Genomic DNA, 25,520 nt, shown 5'->3' on the forward strand with positions numbered 1-25,520 from the left:
CACTGTTACTGCACTGCCAAAAAAGTCAGTTTCAGATACAAAAGCCCCAAATGCAGTTTTATACAGCTCAGCATATAAAAAGGATATTTCACCTCTAACTATGGGCGTTGAACACAAAACCCTGTCACAAAAATAAAATGAAAAATGCAACTTACCTTGCCAATTCCTAAATTGGGATTTGTTGAGATAAACACAATAGAAGCTCTCCGCTTGGTAGATTTTTGTTCTGTTCTCTACTCAAAGAAGTGAATGATCTTTGAAGTGATTGGTTTGATTACAGATGCAGAAACTCCTCCTCAGAATGCAATCAAGTGAGGTGCTCCCTTGGGCACGCAGCAGGACAGGCCATGTCGTTGTACATGTGCAGCCCAGAAGAGGTGTGGACCCCTCGACTTATTTACTGCCTTAAAGAATCCTCTCTCATGTGATCCTTAAGAAAGGCTACAGACCTGACCTGGATTAGGATTACTGAAAGGATTATAAATGAGATACACAGCATGTTAGCCTCTCCCATCTTAAGAGTCAGCTCTTACACACTTGCAAGTCACCTCTTGCTAAATGCAAACTTACAGAGAAAAAATAATTAACGGTTTCACCTTTTACCTCTGTTGGACTGTAGCTTTGTAGCTAGGCGATCTATACTGCAGAAAGGAAAGGATGGGAAAAAAGCAAGGATTACTTACCTCAGTTCTATTACATAACAATTCTAAGGCTTGAGAAAGCAGAAAAACTACTTTCTTTTGAAAAGTGGACAAACGAAGCAGATGAAATCTTTAACAGAAATAAGTGATCCTTCATTTTTAAAGATGTAAACATGATAGAACCATAGAATGCCATGCTCAAGAAGTACCTTAAAGATCATCTAGTCCAACCTTTCTTGGCAAAAATTACCACAAAATACCCAAACCTGCCAAAATAATGCTTCAGCACTACACTTTAATGTTTCCAGCATTAAGAGTTTTATTTAAAGTATTAGCAATCCCATCTCTGCACTTTTATCAAATTTCAATTCTTATTAAAAGTAGCTCAGCTACTCACAGGTTAAATCACCTAATTACTATGATGTGTCATTTACCACTTCATTAGTATTTATATTTTTAGCTTGTCATTAGACTAAAACCACAAAGTATGTTTTTGATTAGCACAAGAAAAGCATTCTAGGTGGCAGAAAGCTTTTTATTGGCAAGGAGCATGTTGGAGTCTTTATTATCACACAAAATGCAAGGCTTTCAAGAAAATAATTTAGAAGAAAAAACCTTAATTTCTTCTTTAAACCTCACAAGCATGAACAGCTGCCAAGACCCAAACACAACACAGTAAATTTTTTCCTGAATATTCATGGATACTTGTGATTTATACACACCAGATCTGCTTGTACACATTAAAACATACATTTGGTTAAATTTACATACCAGTAGCATCTGGGCACACCCCTGCCAGCAGATAATCAGCCTAATGCTGCAGAGGTCAGGATGACAAAACAAAGCCACACCTGGAAGGATCCTTGTGTTGTAGGTGGCTGTTATTTAAGGAAAACCTGGTGCCATCAGGTGTCAGTGCCTGCTCTGTGATTTAAAACAATGGCATTCTGCAATCCCAAAGATAGTGAGCACTGTTACATCTTCCTCCAGGAACTCTGTTCAGATTTATCCTTCTGGCATCCAACTGCTGTACAAACTGGGTCAGGGCAAAGCTCGCAGCACATTCATCCAGTCAGGAGGACAGGATGCAGATAAGCAGGTTATGAGACTCAGCACAAGGAGATAAAGGGCCCACAGCTCCAGAAGGTGCTCTCGGAGTAGTCTGCATAACCAGTGCACAAACATTGCACCAGCACAGCACAGATCTGGAAATGGTGCTCTGACCACACCTTCCCTCAGGTGAAGTTCTGTCCAGTGCAGAAGGGGACCACTAAGCTTTACATAATTCAGTATCCACTGGTCTTGACTCTTCAAATCCTTCACTATTTCCAGGGTACAATTAAGTGCCTAAATTCAATATGAAGCCACAGCACAACCCAACAAAAACCCCACTGCTCCACATTGTAGAAACAACTTATAAACTTACTATTGCAGGCAATTTTATTTGATCACAAGAAAACATATGTCCCCCTGTAAACATCAATGCTACCCAACACAAGTTTCTCTCATCTAGCAGGGAGCAAAGTATTATCACACTTCTTGAAACAGCTCCCGATTGCTGATAAATCAAATAACTCTAGTCTAAAGCTCTGCATGCTGCTGACTGTTACATCTGGCCCTGCTAGGCTCATATCACCAATCCCTCACAGGTGAGGGGGAAGGATGAGCACATGCAAGTAACCCCACACACCTCCAGAAATCAATCAGCTGCATCTTTTTATTTCATCATGTTCAGACCTACAGGCCATGTAAAGTACAAAAATTTATTTGTTAGCACAGAACTACATTGCAGTTACATAACTCTTACCAAAACCAGTAAAAGCCATTTTTTACCAGTCACATCTGCTAGAACATCAATTACAATAAAATTCAAACATCCATTACAGTTCATTAAGAGGATCACCTGCAACACTTTAAAGAGTTAACAAGTCACTAGTTCCCAAATGGTTCACATAATTAATAAGCCAAAACGACTGTACTGCTCCCAAGAGTTATTTTAGAAGCATATGCTGATCTTGCAAAGCTTCAGCTTTTCACTCAGTCTGCTGAAATAGAAAAATAGATAAGAGAGCACAAGTTGGTATAGAGTTACAAAAAACCAAACTCCGTACAATCTCTAAAAGGAATTACTCCTGCTAAAATCAGATCTGAAATATCTTTCTCTAAGTACATTGAAACTGCCACATAAGGCACCTTGTGAGTTCAAGGACTTGGACTTGTTCCGCAAGTTGACAGGACAAACCCCTCAGAGGGTGCTGCTCACAATGCCACTGCTGAGCAGCTGTTGCCAGCGAAGCTCAATTTCTTCTGGTGCTAATGCACCACCCCCTCCTGCTGGGATTCCTGTCAACCACCTGGGGACAAGGGAGTGCTGGACTGGGGACTGGTAAAACCTGCCAAAACATTGCCAGAGAGAACCTCTACCTCAAGTCACAACACCCACCCCCTTCCTCTCTGATCAAGCACTTTTCCCTAAGATAATGTCCAAGAGTTTCACTGAGCAAGTCAGTACTTAGTGACCTTTAAAACAACAAGGGAAGGTATTTACCCAAGGGCAATAAGCAAACCAAGGACAGCAGCAGGAGTTCAGATTAGGTCACTGCAGCACTTTGTCTCTCAATGACTCTGCAGCCAAAATGTTCAAATGCAAGTACAACATGCTACTTACACCTCTGCTCCTTACAGCTCTTCACTGCTCAGTTCGGATCCATGTCTGGTACTTGTCTGGGAATGCAGCACTCATCACTGTAGTGTACACTGTGTTACTGGCAGGGAGAGAGAAAGAGTCAGTGACATCCCAAAGGCTGCAACACTAATTTATACAGCTAGCAAAGCAGCTCGAGTGGAAACAAGTGTTCTGCTTAGGTACAGAAGGGTTAGAAAGACTGAGAAAAGCTGATGGAATTGAAGGCTTCTGGCACAGATTTTTAGTGTTGTCTCCCCCAATCAGTACAGCAAAGCAATGGTATTTCCACATCCATTTCATCACTGTATTAAACAATTGGTACTGTTCATCTCAGCTCTAACAGATACAAACTCTCCCAATTTCCTCACATTTACAAGACAGCAAAGAGGTCCTGGTATTAACTTAGAGGAAGCCATTGCAAAGCTCCAGTGAGAATGAGTGATCCAGAGAATATACTGATCTCTGTGTAAAACATAACAGGATAACCTGTGTGTTGCAAAGGTGTGATTTCTGGAACAATACAGAACAAGATACTGAAGTTCATCTCTCGAAAACACAGTAAATCACATCTAAAAGTTTGTCCCATTTACTTTTATCCTTTTTACACATCAAGCAGACCTACATCAGAACATCCAAAAAAAGCCACTCTCAGTGTTAACACCCACCCAAAAGTTCCAGAAGTGGACAAGTCCAGCTGGAAAGTCCTGCTGTTCCTCCAAAGGAGTCATGTGTTTCACTACTCCAAAACGACTTCCCACTACCAGACTGAGCCCAACCAAGTGTAGCTTTTTGGATGGAGGGGCAGACCCATGACAAAGAGCATTGTAGAAGTGAAAATGGTGCCACAAACACAAGCCAAAATCTAAGCTGGGAAGCCACAAGACACTCAGACACAGAGTGAGACTCTCAGAAAGCTCCGATTGACTTTGAAGTGGCCTGAGGCATAAGCAGGAGGCACAGATCTTCTCAGTCTAATACTTACATGTTTAAGACTGGCTTCACTGACAACACCTGTACAGAAAGTTTGAAGAGTTGTCATTTTCGTAGATGAAAAGGGAATTAAAAGGCTATTTATGAACAGCAGCAGGGTGAAGTTATAAAAACAGTAATGTGAAGTTAGGGAGTTTTCCAGCTTTTTTTACCATCTGGCCATTTACAGAATTACTTTGGAAAGCCCTCTGAAATACCCATTTCAATTCCCAAAGCACTGATGTCTGACTAACACTGTCTGCCTGCTGTAACATCAGTAATTTTGCTTGAAATAAGGAACTGCAAAGATGATGGGATTCACCTCTTGCACTTTCCACCTGGATTGGCAGACTATTACAAAATGCCTACGCACAGGAATTCAGAAGCATTTTAACAAACTTTGTCTTCACCTCTCCAAAGATGACTGTGCAGTACAGCTTGTTCCCCACAAAAAAAAGCAGCTTTTAGATCCCCAACCAAACTACTGCATTTCTGCTTTGACAAAACTTGAAGTGAAAATCACAATGCAGAATTAAAGAAATACCTTAAAGAGCGTATCAAAATTGATGTTCTGCTGTCCAGTAGCATTGAGAGCTTTGATGGCTGCAGTTCTGCAGGAAAACACAGTATCATTAACACACTTTCCTGTTCCAAAGGCTACAAAGCATCAACATAAACTTCTCACTAAGGGCCTTGACACCGAAATGCTTGCTTTGCCTAAAATAACCCACAGTTCTGTGACAGGATCTGGTCTCACATTGTTGAAGCTACTCTTACTAATCCCTTGAGCACAGAATGTGCCAATCCCTTTCTGCACACTACACAGCCTAATAAATCCGTGTGTGAGCATCTTCCTAGCGCCATCAAATACTTTTGCACTGTGCATCTAAATCATTTACCTTTCACTAAACTTTACTTGAAGTTTTTGGCCCATGCCTTCCCTGGCAATTTCTTATTTATGCTAAGCCACGCCTCACAGACTTTACCCTGGCATCTGTGAATATTGCTCTTCACCTTATCTATTCTCTCTAGAGTGGCATTACAGGAAGTAAATAAGCTGCCTGCTCAAGGAGATAACATCTGCTCAGAGAAGGAGACACCCAAACCTGTAAGCTCTTCCAAAAAGAAAATCTTCACTCACCACAGAGCTCCCAGTTTACCTGCGATCATCAAAAGGAGGAGGGGTGGTCCAGTGGTCATAGTTTGTCTCCACACGAAACCACCTGTGACCAAAAGGGAAGAGGTGAATCAGGAGGTAATTCTGTCAGGCCAAGCATCAGAATCTCTGCATTGCCAAAAGGAAAAGCCTCCCTCAAAATCCACTTCCATGTGTCTTTTGCAAGCCCAAGGGCCCTGTGTTGATATACAGAACAACCTGTACCATCAACTATGGAACATAAGTGGAGTAACCCCTGAACTCCTGCTGGCTTGTGACAGAACTACCCCTGACTACAATAACCGACCTTTAGAAGTATGGTTGGAAAAGCAATGGGTCTGCAGCTGATGCAGCCTGCAGCATTCCATCTGCCTGTTTGCATTGGTGTCCCTTATCCCCAACAGGGCAGTTCTGTACCATCACCTTCCTCTATTAAGCTACTGATTTCAAAAAACTAGATAGGAACAGTTATTTTTGAGCCTTTAGCCTTCTACCACATTGGGCCACAATTGATTTCCAGTTTGAGTTTATTAGTGCAATACTTGGCAGACAGATGGCAAGAGCCCTCAAGTCTTGCCTCCTTTGGAATCTGGCTAAAAAATTGAACAAACACTTTTTCCATGTTTTTCCCTTTGGACTGGCCCAAGTGACAAGGTGGTGCAATTCCTTCTCCAGGAGAAGAAACTGGGTCTCCTTTCAGAGGGTTTCAGGCTTTCCCTGTGCAGCTGTAAGCATTACCACCAGGTGCCTGGATCTCTCAACAAAGTTGTTACCAACCCAACCTATCACTCAGGAGGCAATACAAGAAAAGAAAATAAAGCAGTTTTTTCCTACTTACGCTCCACCTAAAGGATCCAGAGGCCAGAGATCTGCTGGCCCTTTTCTGTTCCTTGTTATGACCATGCCTTCTTTGGGTGACACACCTCCTACAATATAGTAAACTTCAGCAATGATGGGAATGCCAGCCAGTCTGAGAACAGCTGACTGGAAGTCCTCTGCTCTGCTCAGGGTCTGATGCAAAAAAGGAGATGACAACAAGGTCAGGCACAGAAACAAGCACTGGGACATCTTCAGAATCAAAAAGGTCCACCCTGTCTAGAAATGATCAATGACTGAAGTGCTACTTGGGAAAAGCATTAGTATAGTAACATATCAAACAGTATAAAATAACCCCTGGGACAGGTATTCACATCTAGGAGTGCAACTGTGTTAACTGGTCATAACAAATCCCAACTAGATGAAATAGTCCCTAGGAAGGAAGTCTTGCTACAGCTTCTCCAGGACTTCTGGCATTTGTTAGAGATCATGCCCTTGAAGGAGAAGGACTGGAATTGCCTCTCATTTACTGAGAATTCAGGGACAACACTTAGCTTCTCTTATAAAATCCATTTACTTATCAAACCAGTAAGCTTTCTGTGCAACTGACAGTTGGAAGATGCAATTTCCCTGTGAGTTTAAGCACAAATGACATAACTGAAATGTGAGAAAGTAAACCAGTGCACTTACATCCCGGACCAGCCAACTGACAGGGTAATTCCGATTGAGGAAAGCAGCTATGGCATTTTCCCACCATCTACCACCATCTGGGGAGAAAAAAGCAATTACTATACATGTAATATACATATAAACAATGAAACAGGCCAGCTGCCTATCAGCACAAGATGTTAATATTTTATGGGAGAAAGGCCAACAAGGAGCACAACATCCTGATGGAATATAGATAGACAACCTAATCCCAACTGACATTCAGCCACAGCAGCTGGATTAACACCCCTGCTTTCCAGAAAGCATCTAGACCTGTCATGAAATGAGTGATAATTATCTCCTAATTATTCATGTTACTGAAATAGTGAAACAGGAATAACCCCACAGAAATCAGGAAGCAGCTAAAAAACAGTAGTAATAGTGTTTGTGTTACTGAGCACATTAGGAGAAGTAAGAAAAACAGAAGAGCAAGTTTGTTATTCTTCATACACCAAAACCACAGGAAAGCCACCAGAATCAATATGCTTGTCACCTGATAGACCTTCACCCTAATTTAGTCACCCTCCCCTTCCCAACCATAGTTCACATGCTTATTTCCCTTAATTTGTAGTTCAGTTGGAGTGAACTAAAAAAAGACCTTTTAGTTCAGATAAATCAGCAAGCAGCATCAACCAATTTACAGAAGTACAGCATGCATGGAATGAACAGACATTTCATGGTCCACAGATGATTTGGTCCACCAGATTTCCTAAATCAGGCTTTTACAGAGACTTGATACACTTGGGACTATTTCTAAGCTGAACTAAAAGTGGTTTGCATCTCTAAGTATGAGCCCAGGACACTCCAATTTCGGAAGGATTAAATAACTACTCTGGTATCAGAAGCAGTATGTGTGCCAGCTATGGAAAGAATTTAGTGACTCCAACAAGGTTTCCTTTGTTAATGCAACAAGAATCCAGAGGTCCATGTGCTTCATACCAGAATCCCTACTCAGAGATAATGTATATGTGTAACACCTACAGTGAATATTGTTGGCATATCATATAAAAATTTCAAAAACAGATTGTCCAATTAAGAGATTAAAAAGCCAAATATGCTTATCACAGCCACAAGAGAAAAACACATATTTTTCTATGTTGGCTCTGAGACTACATTGTTGCCAGTTCAAACAATCAGCCAATGAAGAACAAAGTGTCAGCTTCTTAGAAAAAACAAAAACTTGAAAAGGGAGTGGGATAGAAGATACCAACCCAAGCTTTCCATTAACTTAGCTTCCAATATTTGTGAAACTGAAGTACTGATGGAAGAGGCAGCGACCTTCCCTTTGCCTTCCTCACTGCTCCAAGTTTTGGTTCTCAGCAGTGACATCTCTCAACTTCCCTCTACTACTGATCTTGCTCAGCTGCCTTTCCAGTGCCTCTGCATTCTCTCAACCCCTGCTGCCTTTCCCCTAAATCTGTCTTAAGCTTCTCTTCTCATCCTCTTTCCAGCTGCCTTATAAGGACAGACGACGGAATACAGCAGAAGGGTCACAGAACCAGGAGAGCAGCTGTTTCTTTGCTATCCAAATTACTTGTTGCCACCTCCAGCTGTGACTCTTTGACCAGACTACAGTTAGCCTTCTACAGCTCTCCCCAGGGCTCTTCCTGTCTTCTGACACTTTCAGCTCAGATGACAAACAAATACCTCCTCCTACACAGCAGCCAAAAACTGACAGCATGCGCACTTTGACTCCCTGAGGGCAAGGCAAGTCGTTCCATTTCAGATCCTTCCTGGCAACCTTAACCTCACTCTTCCCTCTGGGGGAGAAGGGCCAGAGCAGGCAACAGTCAACAACAGAGCACATAACGTCAAGTGTAGAAGAAGTTTCATTTACCTCGTTCATCCCCAGAGATTGTGAACTTGTGTGGACGTTGTCCAGTCCATAAGCCTACGTAGCCAAGAAATGTGGTGCCTTGGTATGCTACCTGAAACCAGGAAACAGAACAGAACACGACTTAAAATACTGGTAACATTTGGAAGCAGCACCCTGTCCTTCTTTCTGTGACTTTCATACTTAAGTTGCTATAAAATACTGTGCCTTAAATTACAGTAAAACTTGCCAAGTAAACTATAAAAAGACTGAGGCCCCAAATTCACTGCATTTCATTTGTTAGTGATCACCAGCTGCTACAAGAGTTTAGCTCAAATTAGCAAGCAGCCAAGCAAGAAACAAACAGCGAGTTTTCTATCTGCAAAATGGACTAATGAACATGAACAAATTCACGCTAAGAGTGTTCTAGCAACTAATTCGTCTTTTGAAATCTTGACCCAAAACCACACACATTGGTCAAAAAACTAGAAAGATCTAAAAAGTAAGCCTTAGAACTGATCCCTGCCAAAACTGCTATCTTGTTTTCTGTAGTACTTTTCTTAGTATCTTGACATTTTTTTTTCTTTCAACATCTCCTTAGAAATAACAATCTTGAGAATCTTTTTTATGCTGCTCTATTTTCTCCAATGCATCACCATAAACTGGATGCCCAGAAAGCAAAGAAAACCTGCATTCATTCCACACTCCTGGGCAGTAACTGTGCTGCTCTAACAATCCAGTCTATGTGGGATGGGAATACATTCCTACATTAAATCCCCCTATCTAAGCAGTTATAGGACAGGCCACCCAGCTGAGCCAATCCCAGGCCATACCTGCCCACTCTTTATAAACTGCACATCAACTGTGATCTTGCTCAATATATCGACAAAATCATAATCCAGGTTCCGACCGTGGTAAATGTTCCCTTTGTCATCCTGAGCAACAATGCTTGTACAGAACCTGCGAACACACCAGACAAAAATCAGTGAATAAAGAGTTATGACAGTGCTTTCAATGTTATAGTCAAAACAGATCAACCTTTCAGGAAGAACTGGGTTCTGCTAGGTATTTTATTAATGTTTCCATACAAATAGGAGTTTGTTCAAAGTCCAATGACACATTACAGTCAAGAAATCAGGTCAGAAACCACAGAGCAGGCAGAGAGCAGCACTTCCACTCAGGGAAAGTCATTATTTCCTTTTATCTCTTTTCCAAATCACAATGAAAAGCTGACACCTCAAAACACCCACAAAGTGTCCTGCTCTCTGCATTTAATTTTGGTAGATAATTTCACTTCAATTTGGACCATGTTTGTATTTGTAGTCACAACTAGATAAGTTCAAACTAAATCCTTTCAGTGAAATCGATGCAATCAGTTGTTCAAGTATCAGCCATTTCAGTAACAGACTAATCTCTAGAACAGGAAGTGTGTTCAAACTCCTTGTGTAACACTTTCAGTTTCCTCGAAACAGGTTTTTTTTATGGAATATATTCCATTACCAGGAAATTAACAACTGATTTCCTCTAGAGTTAGGAGCTTCTTCTCAGTGATGCATAATCCTGTCTCTCAAAAATATACAGGTAAAAAATTCCTCATGCAACTAGTTTGTTCCCAGCTGAGGGTTTTTTTAAGAATCCAAGCTCAAAAAGTTGCGTGGATCTTACCAGGGCCAAGTACAATAAGCATCCTCTGTGAAACACTAACAAAGCCAGCATTTAAATAAGTATCATGTCCAACATTAATGCTTACTAAAAAGAAGGATCACTAACTGAATATCACACATTAAAAAAAAAAAATCAAAACACAAAGTAGTGGCTGTATACCCTGAATTTTCATGAAACCTGTATGGAGAAACATTTTTAGTATCCTCACAGGCAACCCTAAGTGTTCATTATTCTTCTGTACATGCTTCTAAAGCAAAAGAACAGAAGGAAACTATTTTTTCCACTGAAGTTTTGATTGCTGTTATAAATATTTCAGCCATTTTCCATTATGCAATTTAGAGTGACATTATGCAGTCATTGTGAACATTCATCCACAAAGTGGTTTAGAGTAACTTTATTTCAGACAAATAGTTAAAATAATGAAATGGCAACTAATTGTTCTAGCTGCCTTTTGGGTGATTTTACCTGACAGAAGACTATCTTACATGATCTTTAAAGATAAACCATCCCAACTACTTTGAATGGAGGGATCTACTTTATTAGCAGAAATTTGCAGATTTTTATCAACTTACATAGTGAAAGTAAAATCTAGCTGTTGTGTTCTTGTGTACATATAACTAAGTCATAGAAAACAACTTTCTCTTTCCCTTCAGGATCCAAACTGCCTAACGAGAATTAAGCCTTCCAGCTGAAGACATGACATGGTCGGAGAAGGAACAGCACAAGTGACCTGCCTTGCTGTGCCTCCTCCCACGCTGAACTGCAACTGCCCGAAGTTCTACCCCTGCTCGTACCAGACGCTGTAAGTACCGCACACTTACGCAGTGGACTCGTAGGCGAAGTTGAGCAGGATTCCATCTCCCAGACTGAGTCCCAGTGCTTGGCACAGCCCCACAATCTCCCCCGCGAAGGGCTGCGGCATGATGTGCTCCAGCTCCGCTGCTATAGGCCGGATGACCTGGTGCACCCATTTCGGGACGCTCTCGCTGCGAAACACCCGAGGCGTTGTTAGCCGAGCAGTGCCAGCAGCTCACCCCGACACCTCCCCGGCAGCACCCCGGGCGCTGCGTGCACCCCCCCGTGCGGCACTCACTCGATGACCCGGGCCACGGCGGAGCGCAGGAAGGCGGGATCGAAGTGTTTCAGCACGGGCAGCCAGCGCTGCTCGGGCGGGCTGTCCAGGCTCACGTTGCAGCGCAGCGGGGCCGTCGCCGCGGCCGCCCCGCACAGCAGCGCCAGCAGCGCCCACGGCCCGCAGCCCATGGCGCAGCACAGCGCGGGGCCCGCGGCCAGCCCGCCTTCCCCGCAGCCACAGCAACCACAGCAGCCACGCCCGCCGGGCAGGGCCGGGACAGGGCAGCGCCCGCCCCGAGGCGTGCCCGCCGGGCCGGCCCGCAGCCGGCACCCCCGCACCTCGGGCACGACACAGAGTGACAAAATAACCACCGAAACCGGTACAGGCTACCGCTTAACACGGGCATTTCCCCCGCGCTTCTGCTTGCCAAAGTTTATAAGAGGCAGTCCAACACTGTCCTTCTTACAAAGAGGGCAGAGGGGACAGACACACACTTGGCAGTAACTGGGCATAGCTCTCAGCTTACTGGGTCACACAGCAGGGTTGTAAACAAGAGGGAAAAGGGAAGAGAGGACACCAGACACTTGTTCTGAACTCCGAGAGCAAAAAAGTTACCTCTCCCTTTCAGCCTCAGAAATCATTTGTTTTTGAACACATCCACATGAATGGAAGCCACTCAGTTCTTCAGCACAAAAGAAACAAGGACAGCAGAAGTGGGCTTTATACAAGAACACACTGTACTTGCCCTCTCTTCCCCTCATCTTTGTCTCTTCAGTCCCTGTTCCACACTCCATTCCCACACCACCACAGGTCCTCTGCATCCCTTCCATCTCTCCAGCTCTGGGCTACACATCCTTGACCTGGCCAGCTCACTGCTATCATTGCCAAGCAGCCATTTCTGCCATTCCCTCAGCAGTAATGTACAGTTGGCAATACAAAATTGCCATTTGTAAGAAAATCCTACTTGGTTCTTCTCTCCTGGCTCCCTGAAACCTCTGTAAGCTTTTTTGATCTAGGAAGATTGTGACAAAACAATACACAATCAATATAATTAGGAATTAAAGTAAATAGAAATACATATTCAACATGAAAAATAGCTAAACTGCACGAATTCCCACACAGGAGATAAGCAGTAATCCAGCTTCCAAAAAATAAAGGAAAAAAGCACCCCACCAAATGCTTTTCCATTACACTGTGCCTGTGGCACCTGTTCCTGCCCCACAAGGAAATCCATTTCAAACAGATTTTGACCAAGGATGTTATAAATAAATCCCTCAAGTTATAATTTATCAACTCCATTAAAACAGGTAGCTGGGGAAGGTACAAAGCCCATTAATGGTCCCAGCAGAGGTCAGTGCTGAAGCACAAGTTAAACTTTACATAAAGAATCCAGAGATGCACATTTTTCTCACATGTACTTGCCAAGAGACACCAGCCAGTCCTTTCCTTAGACCCACCAATATAGGAAAACATTCCTTTTTCTCTCTGGCATATAAGGGTAACATCATATTTAAATGGTAACATGAAAACCATCTTCCATATACTAATTTTTTTTTCTTCATGAGCTGCAATAAAACTGATTCTTCCCCCAACTCTTCACTTGAGCTTACCTGAATTACACAAGAATTTGGTCTGATTAGATTAGTCAAAGACAGCTGCTCAAACACATTACTCAAGTCTGTACAGCCACACCCTTAAGACAGGCATAGACACTACATACACACGCTTTATAGACTGACAAGAATATTCTTTCCTTCCCATTACTTATTCAAGAAATGCCTCAAGTCAAATATTTTAACAATAAGGTTGTGTATTTTAATACTTACACTTACAGTGGGTTGTATGTTAATTACATTAAATAGAAAGAAAATCGCCTTCTTCTCCAGAATGCTTTAAAAGTAAAATTAAAACCCTCCCAAGTTTAAGGCCTCTATCTGTCCTATAGATGCAGAATCCATCAGCTTGCAAGAGTTCCAGTTTTAACTCTGAACTGAACAGAGATAAATCCATAAGGCACCACAGTCTCTCTTTCCCTCAGGGGGATGGTGGGTGGAAACAAGTATTTCCAGGGCTATTTCTTCAAAGGTGATTAAGTTCTCTTCAGCTCTTATTTCAGCAGCTTTTTCCTCTTTTTCAGAAGTGCATCTCGAAGAGCAATCTGAACATGAGACAAGAGCAGAATGATCAGGTGAGGAGAATAACAACTGACACAACACCCCAATCACATCAACGATCCTTTTCAATTTCTTTAACCTCTGAGAAAAACACTAAGAGCTCATCAGCTCCAACTGGGAGCAGCAATAGCAAATGTTAACTACAATGGCAGAAAGACTTATTTAGCTGAACTCCACAGTACAATTAAAGGGCTGAGCAATACCAAATACTAAACAATGAAAGATAAACTGTTCCACTGACTCATTTTAATCAGAAGAGATCAAGACAAAGCTCCAGCCCAGATAAGAGGTAAGTAAAAATGTTATTTTGGGAAGGCATAGGACAAAACTTCTTTTCAAGGGGCAAGGAGGAATGTTTACAAGTGCCATATCACTTTAGAGAGATATTGTACATTTCAGACATGCTTTAGCTGGTAAAAGATCTAGTGGTAGAACTGTAGACAACAGGCCATTTTATTTTGCCACCCAGAAGTGCTGCAGAATGCAGTGTCACACAACTATGATCCTCCAACCTGCTCAGAAAAGTTATTTGCAAGTCATGTTTAACAGAACTGATACTGTAGCATAACACTAGTGAAAAAGTATGAATAAATTATTCTTTCATTGTTTAGCCATTATATTTAACTCTAAACGTTAGTCAGGACTAAGAACAAAACATTCAAGAGGGGTTTTTACAAGTGAGCCAAGAACCACTGTCAACAGCAGCTTCCCGGAAGTGCCTGGATTGTTTATTTGCAACCTATTTTGTGTGTTTTGAGAGCAGGGTTAATATAGTCAGCCTTATGTGAGGCAGATCAAAATACCACAGGGGATATTAGTCCACATCTTCCTGTTCAACAGAAACACTTAAGACCTTCTCTACTGAGTCTATAGACAGCTAGTCTTTGCCATTCTCAAGGCAACAAATTGCAAACCAATACACGTTATCCAAATGACATGATCCTGCAAACATCACAAAAGAAGTCTCTGAAAGCACTAACAAGACAAACCAACAAGGAGAAAAGAAACCCACCACATATAAGACAACTACATAACTGGATTATTCTACAAATTTCTGGAAACATGTCTGGATAAGTTCAGTTTACTAACACCTTGTGAAAGCCTGGACTGGCAGGGGCCTCACCACAGAGAGCAGCATTATGGTCAAACTACTGCTAAACTGATTTATTTTTTCCAGCTTGCTTCAGGTGGCAATAAATGTCCTTAAAGAACAGCTGTAAATGCTATTTGTGCCAAGCTATTAGATGACCTCAAGGCCAGGACAGATGAGTTCATAACACAATAGTAGCAGGACAAAGGTCAAAGAAAGACTACAGAGAGTGAAGAAACACTAAAAGCTTGTCTTGAGAAATAACTCCATATCAGAGAAACATTCCTTCTATCACATGATTACATTCAGGATTCTATTATGGTATGTTCAATGTATGTAAAGGAAAGCAAAACCTTCCAAACCTACACTTGACTCTGCAACAGGACTTGCACCTCAAAACATGTTAGAGGAGCCTGTCAAAAACATTCGCTACAGTCTCCAATACAGCTCCTCCTCTGGGGCACAATTCAGGGAAGCCAAGCCCACAGGCTTTGCAGCAATTACACCATCCAAGTTAGCAGCAACACCTCAGGATACAGGGTGCACAGCATTACACCTGCACTTTGAGTTGGAGCTCACACAGCCCCATCCTTTTCCAGCACGAATCATTACCTGTTTCTCCCTAAAGGAACGCTTGGTCTTGGTCCGGACACTGTGGCTGTATCTCATCATCATGAAGTTCTTGTTCTTTTTCTTTTCTTTGTTGGAAGAGCTGGCAAAGGGGTTAATTCTTGTCTTCTTTTTCACAAATTCTTTCCTGTCTGTTTTTCCAGCCTAGAATAAACATTGTGGTAGAATAACATGGGGTCACTTCCATTTTGCTTCCCCACAGTCAAGATCAGCTGCCTGATGGTAACAGGTTCTATGGCAGTAACAATAAACTTGGATTTAGGATGTCTTTGTGTCCACACCTGCATTCTCCTATGCTGGCTGTATTTCTTAAGTCACAGTCAAAGTTGGGTGTGTTTGTACTTTCACGGTCACCTGTGACCAACAAGAGGCTGTTTCTTGCAGCCAAAATGCAACAGCGAAAAACTGAAATCATTTCTCAAAACCCAAATAGCAGCTGGGCAACCCCAACACCTCCTCTTTCTGCAGAAGGCAAACATAACCCTGAATCTGCAAAGACAAGACATGAAACATCCCAGTTTCTCACCATTGCAGTTGCCAGTCTGGTCTCCTTGTCTGACTTGGGCTTCTTATGCAGATGTTCGATATCTCTGAGTGAAAGCAACTCCCCCCTACACAAACAGAAATCCAGCAAAAGGTCACCACCCACAGAACTTCATCTGGCAAGGAAAACAAGACGCCCTCTTGCTCTCTAACCCGTCTCTTACACCACCGTCTTACCATAAACTCAGGCACAAACTTCTTGTTCTCTTTCAGGTTATTCCTCATGCATGGGACATCCCCCTCAAAAGCTGCCATTACTGTTTTTAAAGTCCTGCTTTATCCACAATTTCGCAAACTCTGGAGAAATAACCATGCAACTACTGCTACTGCTCTTGGCCTGAACAAGCCAAACAGGCTCAGACCTTCCATAGGCCCCTCATATCTTTTCTCCCAGGTCCAATGCCGAGCCAGGATCCATTCTAGGCCACAGCTGTTTGCTACCTGTCTCCAGGGAATATTGATCAACAGTAGAGCTCTGCACCCTGCTGCAATGAGAAGCTGTTTCACCAGATGACAGTCCATATCCTACCTGCCCTCCTCCTCTTCATCATCTATTTCAATGTATTTCCTCTTTGCAGCTTTGCCAGGCGCAGAATTTATTTCTTTAGAAAGCTGGGCAAGACGTATTTTCTGGAAGTCTTCTTGAGTCAGCAGCCTGCTCGTACTGACTGCTGCAGCTTTGGCTTTCCGCTCCTCTATGGGCATGCTTTTCACCTTCTCTGCCTTGGGAAGAGAAACACATACAAAATAATCACCTAGAGCTTGGCCAGCCACTTCTGTGCCACAATCTATGACCCTTACCTCCCAAATATTTAGCATGTAAGGACAGTATTGTTGGGAAATGCTACAACCAGCTGTTAGGATTCTTCTTAGTCTCATATCCAACATCTAATGTTTGAATAGATTACATACATACCCTATTTTAGGATAAGTACAAGCACTCACATAAATATCACAGCTCTGAGACAGCATTCCCCCTTCTCCCCCTAGGCTATGTACTTCAGCACAGCACTAAACAGTATTCAAATCTCATTTCTTCTGCACAGGTTACACTGAAGCCCTGTATAATTATTTATGAGCAGCCACATAAAAGTATAGAGCATCAGAATCTTGTCTTCAATTAACAAGACCAATGTATATTTGAGACACCAGACTTGGAACTCACTACTTGTTGCTGCTCCTCATCTGAGGAGTGATGCACGTCAATCCATTCTCCATCTTCATTGTCCTCCTCACTCAGACTAGCACTTTCCCAGCCATCTGCTCAGGGAAGAAACACAGACCAGTTAATGTGGACTCATCTTAACTACCTGAATTAGAAATAATGCATTCTTGGATCACCTGCTCTCACAGCCTTTCATCACCCATCTCCTAACCGCATTTGGCCCAGAGACATGATGCCAGCTTTGCTCTGCAAAGCTGAACTCTCACCTCAAGGTCAATATCCTGAAAACAGTGCATTTGGGACAGCCTCTGAAGCACCACAGTAGCTGAGAGATGCTAACCCTTATTACACTCCTCAGCAATGGTGGTCCCTCCTTCCTCCACCTAAACCAAGGAGGGAAGCAATGTGCTTTATGGCTGCCTTACTACACTATGGGCACTGCCCCTCTTTGCTGCTGTTCTGATTGAAATGCTGAAGTTACCAGCTTCAGAACCAAGCAGATTGTTACACTAATAACTGCATTCTCCTGCCTAAAAAGTGTGGCATCTCAGGGCATTTATTCCTCCCATCACCTCCTCTGCAATATCTCCAAAGCACTCTGGTTTTATTTCCCAAACTCTGCCTTGCTTTCAAAGACTTCCTCATTAAGCCAAATATTACTTCCTAGTACTGTTTCAGTGTCTGATAATTCTCAACAACTTCTCTTCAGCAGGAGCTAAACATATGTTTCATAGCTGTACAATGTGTCTCTGCTTTTCCATCCCACAAAGCAACACAGCAATAAACCCCACTAATGCACTTCAAGGGTACAGGGAAGTGCAAGCTACCCAGGAAGGCAGCAAAATGAACTGTACAAACACAGTGTTATGTCCACATAAAATCTTACTAACAGTGATGCCCAAAATACAATTAAAAAAAAAAAAAAAGCCCTACCTTCCTCTTGGTTTCCTCCTTTTTCCTTTTGATCCTCAACCTCCAGTACTTCTGCTCCTGGAATGTAGTCTTTGGCATCCAGTTCTCCATATTCATGGATCCTGGCTTCCACTGATGCCTCAGTAGGCTTACCCTGTACGTTAAAAAAAAAAGTACATCAAGCAGGCTGCTATTTTAGCGCCTACAAATCCATGAAAATATTTGGCAGAACAGGAGGGTGTGGCTGGAAAAAGATAAATTTTGCTTGATGAAATAAAGATCTTAATTACTGAAGTTGAAAGAACTCTAGCCAAAGAGCTCACCTTCTGCAGCACAATCTATCCAGGAGTTAGATGAATTTGAACTAAGGAAAAGTGGAAATAAGAGCAGACCATGTCCAAAGGTAGCAGGCAGGGGAAGAACACAGGCTGGACTCCACCTCATTCTCAAGAAGCCACTGAGACCAGTTATTTTTGAGCACCTTAGTTCCCAGTGAATACAATGCACATTAAATACTTACCCTGAACTTCTTCTGCAGCATCTCTGGGTTCAGGGAGCGGAACAGGTGTATCAGAGTCCTTGCAGACATCATCACATCTACCCAGGAAGAGAGTCAGGAGTCAGTACCAAACACCAGAATTCTGAGCAAACAAAGCCCACTCAGGTCATCAGCATTTTTGCCTTCTCTGAACTTATGGCTCCCCCGATTTCTCTGCTGTAGAACACAGCATTTCCTTAGGGCTTGCTCTTAATCCATTTCCTTTTTTATCTTTGTCAGTTATTTCCTCTGCCATAACTACCCATGACTTTTGCCTCCCATGGATACACACTCCAAATACAGCAATATAACCCAAATACTGCAAGTGTTCTCTTAGCCCATAAAAACCCATTAAGACAACACTATTACAAAGGCTATAAGAGAGGAGCACAAAATACAAGAGAGAAAAAATATTTTCAAGCTATATCAATGTAATATTTACTTTTATTTTTATGAGTCTTGTACTGAACAAGGTCTTGAAGCAGATCTTCAGTCATGGCTAAAGGACATCTCGCAGTGATTTCTTTTATTGCATTGATTCTAAAAGAATTGAAAATTAATCATTTTCTTACACCAGTTAGGACAAAATCCTACCAGTAGACTGAATTATCTGAAACACAAGGGACCTATACTAGATTTATACAAATCTAGTGTAATAGAAAGCCACTGTAGAACACTTCCACACAAATACAAAGTTTAAGCTGAGATATTGTCCTAATTTGTTTTTACTCAAGCAGGTTCTTGAAAGCATAGTAAAAGTGGCAGGAATAGCTTGCAAGTGGTTTAAAAAAATATTTTATCATACTCAGAGTTCAAGATGCTTGTATGATCCTGTACCTACCCTACAGTCATGACCTCCCCTGAATTCTTGTCAGTGACAAAGTTGTTGGCAATGGTCATCAACACTGACTGAATAATCTGAAAAAAGAAAGCACATTGAATAAAAGATTAGACATCATTAAGACAGAGGTCAGGATATGTCACTACAGCCCACAATTATTTTCTGGACACAAGTTCTCTTGCAGAAAGTAAGACAAGCATGTTGGGTTTTTTTCCCTTTAATGTGAAACAATACCTTGGAACTTGCAAAAATAGCTGAAGTTACCATCAGCTTTTCCAAACAGTCTGCCCAGATTCCCCTTCTCCCCACAAATACACTCCTATTCCCATGCTGATTGCTGTCTATTGAGCAAACAGGTGGAATACTGACCTCAGGTGGTACCAGCTGATGTGAAGCCTGTGCAGCAAACAGAAGGATCTTCGTCACCTCTGGAAGAGAAGTGGGAAGATGCCAAAATGTATTGCTGTACCTTCCTCTGGTCTATGAACACATCTGCCAAAACTCAACAAGCTGCTCAGTCAGTCCCAAAGCCACTCCAGTCTGAACTTATTTGAGACAACTATTTCTCCTCTCCCACCAAGCCTTGGGAACAATTCTGGCCTCCACCCACAGCAGTGCAGGCCCTCAGTGGCCACCAAAGGCAAAAGCAAAGGCTCCACAACTAGAGTCAAACATCTGTAAAATAATGCAGCAAGAGGCAGCCATGCTTTGCTCAGCTGGTCAGGATTAGGGACTCAGATCCATTTTATCCCATTGCTGAAGTTTCTCAAATCCTCAAATAAGAAGCCCTGAGTGTACACAGCTTCCAAACAAGTACAAAGCACTTGGCACTTCTGGCAGTCAGGGACTTGTACTTCCATTTTCTACACTCTGCACTACTCCCACTTCCCACCAAGCCACTGCTACCTGTCCACTTACAGCATCACTTCCATGAAATGACTGCCCAAGACATAAATCAACAGTGGTACAAAGTAGCTACTTACCTCTCTGATGGGGCTGTAGGAATCTCTGAACGAAGGGGTAGAAGTTGAAAAGGAAAAGCTGCAAAAAAAGTTGTGACATTATCTTCTTGTCTTTGTTTTGTTACATTATTAGCTTATAAAGGTGACCTCAAGTTCATGCTCTCCACATGCCTAAGATTTTATGGCAGGATGTTGTCTCCTATGTTCAGTTTGATACTTGTGGAGCTAAGGAAATGACTTGTACTCAGACAAACACAGCTCAGCCTCTCTGCACCCACTTCTTTGCTTTGAAATCCTTTCATCCTCTGAACCCCCCCAAACTTGGACTGAATTACTCTTCGCTTCATACAAATGCAAGTATTTTATCACTGGGTAGTCAGCACAAACCCCTGCAAGTGCAGGAGCTGCCAGTTTCCACCTTGTTCAGCACCACCTGACTGACACTGACTGTGGTCAGCATGGGCAGCTTCCCAGGAAGGTCTTGGAAGAGACAAGTTCTTGCCTATTCTTTAGGGATAGCTCAGCAATTCCAGCCTAACACACTGCTAAGTGCCACACAAGTCAACACCCTGTGCTGTTCCATGAGGCCCACTGGCAACTACCTGACCATCCACCTGACTTCTTGATACACAGAAGAATTAAACCTCATTTTCCTGAGGCCCAAGGCCAGCACATGCCTCCACCCAAGCCAGGTGGGCTACCCAGCAGACCATTATAAAATCCAGGTACATACCTCGTGTATTCCAACCAGCCTGGATATCAGGTCCATGAGCATCATCTTCACTTCAAATCGCTCCTTGCAGTTCTCCAGCTGCTTCAGCAATTTCTCAGCAAAGTCTAAAAGAGTAGTAATAAATTTGTAGTAGTCCAAAAGAGCACAACTCAACTGGGATTAGGGTAAAAAGAGGCAGTCAGCTTTGATTGCTTTCAAATCATAGTGCCCTTGCACAGAGCAAATTCAAGGTGGCCAAAGCACTTCTCCCAGTGGGTTATTTTTCTTCTCACATGCCTAACAGTGCTGAAGCTGTGCACAGGTTCAGAGGAAAACTAGCACACATTCCCCATCATAAGCACAGGGTTTAAAGCTAAATTTTTTTAACTACATTTTGGGCCCAACTGAAAAACAAAATCCCCCAAAGTTCATTACATCCAACTAAGGCAAAGTCAAATGCTGTTAGACAAGTGTCAGGCTAACAACAGAAATACAGTGTAGGAGGGAGTAAACCCAAGAAGCTTAGTAGGTAAGCTGGTGTTCACCAAATTATGGCCTTCACACATGCAAGAGAAGCAGAGAGCTACATTCTGATCTGTAGCAACCCAAAGTAGATAAGATTCCTCCTTTCTTGTCTCACCTCCATATGTTCCACTAAAACAAGCAGAACAGGACTCATCTCACTCTCTTAAAGTGCAGTGAAACACTAAGATAAAACACTTTAAGTGTCACATCTGCACATACTTGACACTTTCATTCTCCCAGCATAGCTGTGTCCAAGCTTTAGCATCTGAGATTAACACAGACTTGCAATAAGAGGAAATGCAGTGCATGCTCACCTTGGGGATCATGAATCAAGTGAATAGCAGAGAAGTTGAACACCTCTGGCTTGCTCTTCTTTTTCTGTTTCTGCACGGAAAAGAGTAAGAGACATTTTTCTCTTTTCATGAGGAAAGTGCTTCAGTTTTAAGGCTGCTGTCTGAAGATACCTCTTCAAAAAGAGACATCTAGATTTTAAAAACTCTCCCTCTTTGAAACCACACAGGGTTTTCTGCCACCTGCAGCTAAACCAGCAGGGGCAACAGCACAACTCCTGCACTTGATGGATTAAGCTAAAACACTGTGAAGTCAGACACCCCTCTCCTCACCTTGAGGACCTTCATGGCTTTCTCCAATTTCTTCTTGCGCTTGGTGGTTTTCTTGTTAGTTGCGTAGCGCATCATCAGATCTCTGGCTGTGGGGGCATCATCCTTGGGAAAGAGGGAAACAAGGCTCAGGTGATGCCAGGCTTCAAATGGCACTCAGAGAAACAAACTATCAATATTTTTCAGGATCATATACTATATTTAAGAACTCTCCCCCCTTCCTAAGTGTCACCACATAGGTAACAGTATTTAAGGAGAAAAGCAAAGGAGCTCTTGGCATTTGTCTTTTATCAGACAGCTAAAGCATCCTGCCAACTGGGGCCACCTGTCAGACACTGAACTTGGTGTGAAGTACAGAAACACCTAGAGAAAACTAGGTGGGAAAACCAAGCAGCAGAGAAGCAGACAGATGGGCAGGGTCACTAGGATGGCAGACCTATTAAGTGTTTGAAGAATAGAGAAAACAAGATTTGATCACAACACCCACCTCAGATTCTGAGTCACTGTCTTGTTTCTCATCTTCATCTTTCCCAAGAAAGAACTTCAAACTTGCAACTAACACCTGAAAAACCAAATGAACTCACGTGGGACAGGATAAGCTAACAAGAGTATTCACAACCATCCTACACCCACATCTCAAGCTATGCAGACTCATCCAGTTTTTTATAGGCTTGGAACATGCACCCACCCCTCCCCATGCCAGCCTGTGTTTGTTGCTGGATAAGCTGCCAGTTCTGCTCCTCTGTACTTAAGAGCCAAGCTCTGCCTCCTCCCATGAGTGCTGTTTTGAAAGTTTAAAACTCAAGAGACAAGTCAGCAAAGTGCGTTTGCAACAAAATATTAAGCTACATCCATAGGAAGAAGGTATGAGGCAACATCCCATTTCATCAAGTAATTTCTGTTCTCACCTTGGTCACTTTGGAAAAGCAAGCAGTGGTGATGACATTGACTGTTTTGGCATCATTCCTGGAATAAAAAGAAACAGCACCTTTTACTTGAAGCTTTGCAACTTCACATTGTTCTCAGGAAACTAGTTCTCATCACATATTCAAATCAAGTAACTCATTTCACACAAGACATTATTTCTTCTCAACTTAATCCTTGGCACAGGATACAGCCCCACAAGGCCACAATTAATACACATGTATTTATGTCCCTGTCCCCTGGATTGCTTTGGACTACATGCCATAAAGTGATGCCCATGTGCCCCACAACAAATCCTGGAATCAACACAAGCCTGCCAGACCCACCAGATGTTCCTTCTGTAAAGTTCTATCATCACATCCAGAGAGATCTTGGCAGCAGTGGGATTGCTGTCTCTCAGCATTGTGTACATGAAGTTCTGCAGTGTCTAAAAAAAAGGTTGCAAACATTTTATTAGGTGTTCCACAAGAGCAGAAGGTCAAATCCAAGTACAAGTGCAAGTCCAACCACTTACCGTGTTCACTTTGTTGTTTTTGTGCTTAGCGTTGACATTCTTGATGTCTGTCACAATGTGAGTGTACAAGGTCTGTAAAGGAGAAATGACAAGGAGGAGCACAAGTCATGCAGGGAATAGACATTGCTGTGCCCTCACAGCCAGGGACCAAAGTGAGACCCAACTCACCATCACAGAGCATATAACTCTAGGCTGCAACTACAACAACAGCAAGTGAAAGTCTCACATGAGCTCTCTTCACATATTTAACCAGTCTATTTGGTTTACAGTACAGCAAGGCAAGACTATCAACAGCATCAAGCATTGCTGAATGAAATCCCACCCTGCCTCCTTCAGGCCTGTTCTGATAACCAAATTAGGGGCACAGTGTTCTCCCTTTCACAGCAGTAAGCCTTTAACAGCTTTCAGCAGCAGCTGGTTTGGTTGTAATTGTTTTACTCAGAGGTTGACACAAAACTGAGTAGAGGTAGCACCAACAGCAACCAGTTTATGGTTTTCACCTGCACAGACACCAAAGCTGCTCCATCCCAAACACAGGGCAGGCCTAGAGCCTGCAATGGCAAAGTCAGGGTGTTTACAGCAGCACAACACAGAGCTACAGCCCCTTCTCTGACACCAACTGGTGAAAATCAGAGCTAGTTTAAACTTATTTTATTACCAAGCAAAGAGGAGCTGCTTATTCTGGAAATATTTCTGGCAAGTTGGTCCAAACACCTTGGAAACAAAGACTGTGAGCACAACTTACCTTTCGTAGCAGCTTATCATGGCACCGCAGCAGCTGAAAGAAGAGCTCCAGCAAACTTGTAGGATTTATTAGATTTTTGTTCCTCAACAGGATCAAGGCCTTGCAGAATGTCTGTAAGAGAAACCCAACTACTACAATGTTCTCCAGTCTCCATGCCGACTGAAAAGCAACCCTTAAGCTCTCAGCTCACACCAAGGGATGTGTTACCCTCGGGCAGGGAGTGCCCCAGGGTGGTCTCACCATGCGCAGGTCGGGGTCCAGCACTGTGTGGTGGTAGGAGAGCAACTCCTTCAGCTGCTGCGGGAAGTTGGCCATGTGCTCGGGATAGCAGTGGGCCACCTGCAAAGCAGAAGCAGGGTAACGCTCTAGGGTACACCTGGCAAGGTGCAAACAACCAGGAATATTGTAAGTGTTCGTATCATACCAATAATAGGCACTTAAGCCTGTACACAAGCCAGGCTGTCCCCGCCGCCACGCAGCCCCGGGTACTGGTGCAGGGCTGGACGCCGTGGGCTTACCTGCGCCAGGAACATGACCAGTTCGGCCAGCTCCTTACTGGGCTTGTCCGGCTGAAAGGTGAAGATCTCCACATGGGACTGGTAGTGGTGGTACTGCTGCAGGAACTGGGCACACACAGGGAATGGGTGAGCGCGGCCAGCAATACCCACCCGTGTCTCCCCCTCCACAGCCCGCAGCCCAGTCCGGCCTCCCCAAAGGCCCCCCCCGCGCTCCGCACCTCCTCAGTGTAGGAGGTGGGGTCCCTCTTGATGAGGTTCTGCAGCTGGGGCAGGTTGCTGGGCAGTTTGTTGCCCTGGCGGCCCGACATGTCTGCGCAGCGCCGGCACTACCGGGACACGTGAGCGCACGGCCGGGCGCTGCCATGTTGGCCCGCCCTCCGACGGGCGCCGCGGAGGGACAAAACTCGGCGCGCACCTACACAGCGTCCTTCGCGGGCAGCGCCCGGCAGTGCTTACCGAGGGCACCCGAGGAGGGAGCTCTGCTGGAACCCTTTCCCAGCGGGATAAAGGCCAGGGGGGTCCTCTGGGATTAAACACAACGCCAACCAAGGGGACTGACCACCGCTGCCTCTGGACGG

The 25,520-nt window shown here is 43.3% G+C and overlaps 2 protein-coding genes across 2 annotated transcripts; both read right to left on the reverse strand.

Annotated features, from left to right (window-relative positions):
• Positions 1–935: 935 nt before the first annotated feature.
• Positions 936–11,747, reverse strand: NAAA (N-acylethanolamine acid amidase). The gene is made up of 11 exons (XM_027698496.1): positions 11,548–11,747; positions 11,276–11,440; positions 9,623–9,749; positions 8,814–8,904; positions 6,959–7,035; positions 6,291–6,463; positions 5,457–5,519; positions 4,841–4,907; positions 4,310–4,338; positions 3,310–3,406; positions 936–2,683 (listed from the first exon to the last, which is right to left on the reverse strand). The coding sequence occupies exons 1-10, from the start codon at positions 11,715–11,717 to the stop codon at positions 3,331–3,333; spliced, it is 1,038 nt and encodes a 345-aa protein (XP_027554297.1). The 5' UTR covers positions 11,718–11,747; the 3' UTR covers positions 936–2,683; positions 3,310–3,330.
• Positions 11,748–13,321: 1,574 nt separating this feature from the next.
• Positions 13,322–25,306, reverse strand: SDAD1 (SDA1 domain containing 1). Its single transcript, XM_027698470.1, has 22 exons — positions 25,161–25,306; positions 24,943–25,047; positions 24,665–24,763; positions 24,425–24,535; positions 23,680–23,751; positions 23,492–23,592; positions 23,150–23,207; positions 22,729–22,803; positions 22,245–22,346; positions 21,936–22,005; positions 21,118–21,221; positions 20,406–20,463; positions 19,792–19,850; positions 19,423–19,499; positions 19,024–19,121; positions 18,564–18,640; positions 18,065–18,197; positions 17,132–17,226; positions 16,496–16,689; positions 15,950–16,034; positions 15,406–15,567; positions 13,322–13,687 (listed from the first exon to the last, which is right to left on the reverse strand). The coding sequence occupies exons 1-22, from the start codon at positions 25,248–25,250 to the stop codon at positions 13,637–13,639; spliced, it is 2,076 nt and encodes a 691-aa protein (XP_027554271.1). The 5' UTR covers positions 25,251–25,306; the 3' UTR covers positions 13,322–13,636.
• Positions 25,307–25,520: the final 214 nt, after the last annotated feature.

Source organism: Neopelma chrysocephalum, unplaced genomic scaffold, assembly GCF_003984885.1.
Source record: "Neopelma chrysocephalum unplaced genomic scaffold, ASM398488v2 Primary Assembly neopelma1_128, whole genome shotgun sequence".
In the NCBI taxonomy this organism is placed as follows: Eukaryota; Metazoa; Chordata; class Aves; order Passeriformes; family Pipridae; genus Neopelma; species Neopelma chrysocephalum.